Source organism: Hevea brasiliensis, chromosome 14, assembly GCF_030052815.1.
Source record: "Hevea brasiliensis isolate MT/VB/25A 57/8 chromosome 14, ASM3005281v1, whole genome shotgun sequence".
Lineage (NCBI taxonomy): Eukaryota > Viridiplantae > Streptophyta > Magnoliopsida > Malpighiales > Euphorbiaceae > Hevea > Hevea brasiliensis.
In genome coordinates, this window is record NC_079506.1 from 20013490 (window position 1) to 20021399 (window position 7910).

The 7910-nt window shown below is 30.2% G+C and overlaps 1 protein-coding gene across 1 annotated transcript; it reads left to right on the top strand.

Annotated features, from left to right (window-relative positions):
• Positions 1 to 638: 638 nt before the first annotated feature.
• Positions 639 to 4215, top strand: LOC131172869 (ankyrin repeat-containing protein At5g02620-like). Its single transcript, XM_058134404.1, has 5 exons — positions 639 to 1332; positions 1440 to 1975; positions 2053 to 2545; positions 3502 to 3892; positions 4113 to 4215. The coding sequence occupies exons 1-5, from the start codon at positions 639 to 641 to the stop codon at positions 4213 to 4215; spliced, it is 2217 nt and encodes a 738-aa protein (XP_057990387.1).
• The last annotated feature ends 3695 nt before the right edge of the window (positions 4216 to 7910 follow it).

The window sequence follows — 7910 nt, forward strand, 5'->3', positions numbered from 1 at the left end:
TTATTTGGTTTCACATAAGAAGCACTTACCTTAATCACGCAAATATCAATTAATTAAAATATTTGTGGAACTCGAGCACGATGAAACAAATACCTTGTGACATGTGCAAGGCACAAGGGCATGTTTGATTGTTGTGGGTTGGTTGAAATTTGGGCCAGATCTGAAACTGTCCCCAACATAACTCAAGCTGTTTATCCTATGTCAATCTAGTTAATTGGCAGTCGATCCACTCATCAGATGTGAATCCAAACTATTAATAAATTGTTAGATAACTAATATAACAATATCTTAAAGCTACTCCATTAATCAAGTTGAATTTGAATAAGCCACCATAGGAGCCTAACATATTCATCTAGCTTATGGTCAAAGATGCCATGCGACCCCTCCCCTGTTTACCTATTAATGAATAGAAAATTTTTATCTAAATTCAGCCTATTATCAATTAAGACAAAAAACGAATGCATTAAATTAACCCATTAACAAACCTAAATTTGTCTCCACTCTTCAGGCTCCTTAAAAAAGGAAGTGTCTGGCAAGTGTGTGCTACAAGTGAAGAGAAAATCTGCCTGCAAAAGTTTTTCCCTGTTCAGTGCTTTGCATTGCTCAACTTTGCTAGCAACCTCTACCTAGATACGTATATGGCGGATTCCCATGCGTTGCCCGAAACCCAATTAGCATCTGAGATCAATGATCAGCTCGAACGAAAAGACATAATCACTTTTATGGATGCTAAATGGTACAATGCTGCAGCAGAAGGCCAAATCAACCCGTTCAGACATTACACAGACCCTCTAGATCTTTTGCGTACCCCAAATCAAAATACAGTCCTGCATGTTTACATCACAGCAGTACAAAATGAAACGGAAGAATCCACTGAATTTGTGAAATTAGTTAGCAGAAAGTGTCCATCGCTGCTAGCTGAGCCCAACATCAAAGGTGAAACCCCACTGCACATTGCAGCAAGATTCGGGCACAAAAATATAGTCGAATTTCTTATTCATAGCATCAAAAAGGCTCAATTCGAAGACCTTGAGAGAGGCGCAGAGGCATCAACAAGTGATAAGATGCTGAAGAAGACAAGCACAGACGAAGACACGGCCTTACATGAGGCTGTGAGAAATAATCATCCTCAAGTGGTGGAAATATTGATTAGAGAAAATCCTGAATTTGCGAACACAGCTAATGCCGCAGGAGAAAGCCCGCTTTACCTTGCAGCGGTGAGAGAGAACACTAGCATTGCTTCTAAGATATTGGAGATATGTCTCTCACCTGCATACACCGGTCCCAACGGTAGAACAGCTTTGCACGAAGCTGTGATAAGTGGAGATGCAGGTACAGTGAGTTCATTTCCGCTACCAGTTAGAGAAATACCCAAATATATTTTTTTCCCTCTTTCTTATTTTAATTTAGGTCTATCAAGCTCAATCTTATCATAGCAGATTTGACAAGAAAAATACTGGATAAAAACAGCAGTCTGACCAGAGAACAAGACAAAGAAGGATGGACTCCGCTGCATTATGCTTCCTACTTCAATCTTCTTCCAATTGTGGAAATGTTACTTGAAGATGATAACAAATCTGCTGCCTATATTGGCGAAAATTATGGAAAGAAACCTCTTCATATTGCAATTCTCAATGGCAATAGCCATTTAAAGGTGGTGGAAAAAATTATGTCAGACTGCCCAGATTGTTGCGACCTGATTGACAATAGAGGCCGGAATGTTCTCCATTTTGCTGTGGAAAGCGGCAGTTTTGAAGGAATGCGACTTATTACTGAAAAACCTTCCCTGGCCAACCTAATCAATCAGAAAGATAAAAAAGGGAACACTCCAGTCCATCTAGTCGCTGCTCTTGGCTTTGAAGATTGTTGTCTTACAGAACACCACCTAGTAGATAAAAAGGCCGTCAATAATAAGAATTTAACCGCTCTGGACGTGGTGCTAGAAACGAAGCATAAAAGCAAATTGCCATTACCGGTATACCAACTTGATTTTATGCCCATATAATTGGAAGGCATTGATTTGTTTTTGTAACGGCACAGTTCTTGTTGCAGGGATTGACAGCAAGATTCTTAAAGAACGCTGGATATAAACGAGGTCGGCCTGTAATCCAGCTGAAATCACCTGATAGCGTGTCAATAGTTGACAATGAGTTAATCCGTATATTCGAGGAAACAAGTAAATCCCATCAGATAGTAGCCACTCTCATAGCAACAGTAACTTTTGCGGCAGGTTTCACCGTACCTGGCGGTTACAGTAATAACGATGGCCCTGACGAAGGAACAGCAATTTTAACTAGAAGATCAGCCTTCAAAACTTTCCTTGTAACCGATACCCTTGCGTTGACCCTCTCCATTTCTGTTGTGCTTATCCATTTCTTATTGGCATTGCAACCAAGCAAAAGAAAGATCTTTTTTCTATTCACTTGGGCATTTATTTTCACTGTTGTTGCTATGGAACTAATGGTGGTGGCGTTCGTGACTGGTGTGTATGCAGTGATGCCACATTCCTCATCAGGTCTTGCGGCCACCATTTGCGTCATTGGAAGTTGTTTTGCCTTATTGTATTTCTACATACTCAAGTTTACTTTGTGTGATTAAAGATTATGGGAAATTCTTGCCTATCCGATGAACCGACACAAACATATGAAATTAAATCATGCATTTAATAAGTAAGTCCCGTTATGTATTTTATATTTTGAATTTATGATATATTTGATATTTTAAATTTATGATATACATATCAATATTTGAAAAATTAAAAATTTATATATTATTGAGATAAATTATATAATTATGATGGAATTTTTTATTTTGTTGAGAGAAAGATGAACATTAATGTTATTATGTTTAAAATTTATCAACGAATTTTCTTCGGTTGTGATATTTATTGGAATTTTTTTTTGATGGAATTGTTTTCGATATTAGTTTTAATTTTCATTTTCAGCATAGATATTAAATTCAGCTTGAAGTTTGACCAACTGAAAGACTACGTGGACGATAACTGGTTCAATCAACAATAAGTTAACAATTTAACAGTTGATTATATACACTCAGCCAACCATCAACTGTTATTTAGTTAAAATTATAATGAGTCCTACATAAAAATATATGTAGGTGATTTTCTATATATTAATTTAATATTTATATATCTTGATATAAGTAAGAAATTTTATTTTGTGAGAGAGCACTATTTTATGTGTACAGGAGTATTTTATAATTTTTTTTTTATCATTTTGACTTTACCAGCTTTTCAATTTTTTTTTAATTATAAATCTTTTTATATTTTGCACGTACTGTTCAAGTAATGCCGATTCTGAATTTTTCTCTCGGCTAGTAATATTTTTACTTTTCTTCTTTCCCCTTAAAAATTTGATGTATATTCCAATTTTGTTACAGATTTGACAAGAAAAATACTGGAACAAAACAACAGCCTAACCAAAGAATAAGATGAAAAAGGATGGACTCCGCTGCATTATGCTTCCTAATTGAATCTTCTTCCAGTTGTGGAAGTGTTACTAGAACTTGATAAATCTGACGCCCATATTGGCAAGAATTATGGAAGAACACCTCTTCATCTTGCGATTCGCAAAGGCAGAAGTCATTTAAAGGTAGTGGAAAAAATTATGTCAGACTGCCCAGATTGCTGCGACCTGGCTGAAAATGGAGGCCGGAATGTTCTCCGTTTTGCTGTGGAAACCAACACTTATAAAGTAATGAGAACTATTACTGACCATGCTTCCCTGGCCAACCTAATTAATCAGAAATATAAAGAAGGGAACACTCCGGTCCATCTACTCGCTGCTATTGGCTTTTTTCCTCTTGGTATAGTTAATCACCGCCTAGTTGATAAAAAGGCCGTCAATAAGGGCAATTTAACTGCTCTGGATGTGGTGTTACCAACCAAGCATGAAAGCCTTCAGCCATTCATGCTACACCAACTTAATTTTATGCCTGTATATCATTCCCCACAAATTGTATGCATTTGTTTTATTTAGCTTGAACTTAAAACTTCATGGACAATACTCAGCCAAAATGAAAAAATTATTATTCACATCGATTGGTAGGCATGGGTTTGTTTTATAAAAGCACGTGAATGAACTCTCATGTTGCAGGGATGTACAGAAAGAAGCCTATAGAGGGCTGGATATGAACGAGTTCGGCATTCAATCAGGCAGGCAATACTTGATAGGACGTCAACATTCGACAGTGAGTTAACGTCTTCCCCCGAGAAAGCCAGTGAATCCCATCAGATAGTAGCCACCCTCATAGCAACAGTAACTTTTTGCGGCAGGTTTCACAATCTCTTATACATATGATATACTATTTATAATAAAACTCTAACCATTTTATCTCTATACATTTTCTTTTAGAATTGAAATAAAAAAAATATTCTAACATAATTATTAAATTATCAATGTAATAGCTTTCATAAGTTAATTTTTAACATAAAAATAACAAATCAACTTTTTATTAAATTTTCTTTTTATTTATCTAAAATTTCATATTATATTAATGTGAAATTAAAGCGCACTTCAACCTTTTTTTTTTTTTTAAAACAATCGAAAACATCTTTCAATTTTATATAATAATAATAATTTCTCTGTTTTATTGATTCCTATGAATTTAATAAAATATTTTTAAATGATTATTAACCTAATTATTAAATTAATTTAAATTAACTATTTTATAAGCAATGATAATATTATATTCTTAATTCTATAAGTATTATTAATTCATTCATTAAAAATTATTTAGTTTATTACAATAAAATTAATAAAATTACTATTAAAAATTAACTATTTGACTAACATAACTATAAAATTATTGAAATATAAATTACAAAATAAGTAAAGAAATAAATTTATCAATAGATGCAATATAAAAAAACAACTCACTGTAAAAGAAGATTTGGGAGAAATCCTTTGAATAAAAATTATATAGAAAGTTAATGATATTAGTACCTAAAAGAGTATTTGAGGTTTACATTTTTTTTTAACCAAATAAGCCAAATATTACTTCTTGATAGTAAGCCATGGTTAAAAAACATATGTAACAACCTAGGCAAATCCCACATCGGCAAAACACGGGAGAGATGCTGGGTTTATAAGTGGGTGGTTCGTAACTCCGAGTGACGCGTTTTAAAACCGTAAGCTCTTAAGCCCAGAGAGGACAATATAACTAGTGGGCCAGTCCATTACAAAACACACAAAGCACCCTTCAATTTCTTAATTTAGGAATTGTGTTTAGACAAATATTTTTAGGCAATATGGAAGTTGCCCTAATTATATGGCTAATACTCATATCTTTCAATGCCATAATGAGGTCACATAGTGCTCCAAAGCAGAGGGCTGAACGTGGGCCAAAAAAGAGACTGAGCGGTATAGCATATATTATTGCAACTACTTTAAGCAAATAAATCCATATAGGATTACTCAAAACACCTGGAACTAAGCATATATAATGTAGAATTTTAATGGGATTATGTTATTGACTGAGATAAGTGTAAAACCTTATTAGAAAACAAGTTATTCATTAAGATAACGCCATCTAGATCTTGATTTGAAAAAATAAAATAAAATTTTATCTTGATGTAATTTTCTGATAAATTAATATTAATAATTTAAATAACCAATAACGAAAAAAAATTGTAATAAAATTTATGGATTATGCTGACATCTGTTTTCTTAAAACTTTAATAATTACTTCTCTTAATTTTTATTTGATCAAATACTATTGTCAGAAAGATAATTTGATCACAATGAAATTATTTATTTTCATACATAAGCTAAAAACTCTCTAATTTAAGTATAAAAATAAAATAAAGTAATAAATTTTATTGGCATTAGTTAAAACAGGCGAATTTAAATGTAATAAAATAAAATGATAAAATTATATTTATAAATAAAATTTTATTTCATTTTGAATTTCTTATCAAATAAAATTATAGTAAAAAAAAACTTCTATTAATAATTATAAATTATCAAAAATTTTAATATTATAAATATCATAAAAAAATTAAGATCTTTTTGAAAATCCCAATGTCCCTCCTTTCACTTTTATATATTATATATATTAACTAAAAAAATCCTATTTTAATTATGCAAGTTTCACAATTTTTAATGACGCGAACAATTTTTAAAGTTAAAAAAAAATTGGAAAATGGATCAGGCCCAGAAGAGCAAGCCCAGAAAACAAAACCCAATGACCCTACCAGGCCCTGGTTCATAACAAACCGGACTCAGATGGACCAGGCTCATTAGAGGATCGCTGAATGCCATTGCAATATTGTGGGAATTTGTAGCACACGTGTATCACGGCTTCCCGAGCGGGCACGATGCCGTTTCGACTGCGTGACTAGAAATGCAAACGTGGATGTCGTTTCATGTCGTTGTTCTCTTCCACCTCTAACAGGCGATCTGACACACCCGATCCGAGAAACATGACCCGACATATGTTCCTTTCTAAACCACCCTTTTGTGCGAGCGGATAGATGCGTTTTGAACAGGATAAATTTTAATGTAATATAAAATTTATTAAATTTTAAAATTTTATATAATAATTTTTTTTAATTTTAATAATTAATTTACATAATTTAAAATAATATTGATGTAAATAATTATATCTTTTTAATATAATGATGATAAAATTAGTTATATTTTTATTTATAAATTAATTATAAAAAAATTTTAAACACATGAGATGATAAAATTATAAATATATAATTAATTAAAAGAGATTTTATTTTTAAAAAATAATAATAATTATTAATATTATTATTATTTTTAATTATTTATACTAACGTATTATTTATAAATTAATCATTAAAAATTAAAAAATTTTATTATATAAAATTTTAAAAAATCTTCACTGGTATTTAATATTTAAAATTAAAAAATAATTATTAAAATTTATTGATAAATATATTTATTTTAATTAATTTAAATTTTCAATATAAAAAAAGTTATGATGGATTATGTCAGCTCAATGATTAAAAAAAAATCTTAAAACATCATTTTAATAATGTTAAATTAATTTTCAAGATGATGACGTCTTGAATATCCAAAATTTAATACAATATAGGACAAATCATTGCCCAATTTCCTTATTTTTCAGAAGAAAAAGGTTGGACATTAAAGATTAACATATGAATATTTTGCAATGGATTAAAATGAACATTAAAAATATTGAAATAAAATTTTAATTAATAAATATAAAAATATTTAATAATATCAATATATTTAATTTAATAATATTAAATTAATTTTTAATATTATGATATCTTGAGTTAAGTCAATTGTTAAAGTAAAAAAAAAAAAAAAAAGAAAATCTAATAATGGAGTAGATGTTTCTAAATTAGAATGGGTTTAATTACGAAATTGTTTTAATAGAGAAGCTAAGAAAGAAGTGGACAGAAATAGAGAAGGTAGAAACTAGAAAGTTTTATCAAAGGGCCCACAAATATTAATGATTTGAAAATGAAAGTTTAATTATTATATATATTCCCAATAATGTGTTTTAAATCAATTGTGTCTACAAGATGTATGAGTAATTTATTAATTTGCTATATTTTAAATAATATTATAAATATTATTTTCTTTTATAATTTAATAACAAAATTTATTTTTTGAAAAATTAATGTATATATTAAATATATTTATATTATACCTTATAAGAAAATAATTCCTCAAAATTTTTTCTTAATTTTTATTTTTTCTCCTTATATATATATATATATATTTTTTTAATTTTTTTCCCCTTTAAAATAATTTTATATCAGGTTTGAAATACACAGTAATATATATTCAAAATGACAAGAAATTCACGGTATAAAATATATATATTTGAAACGGATGGTGAGTTCATGCAGAACGTATCAACGTGCGTGTGAGTGAGTTACAACGTAGCAAAAC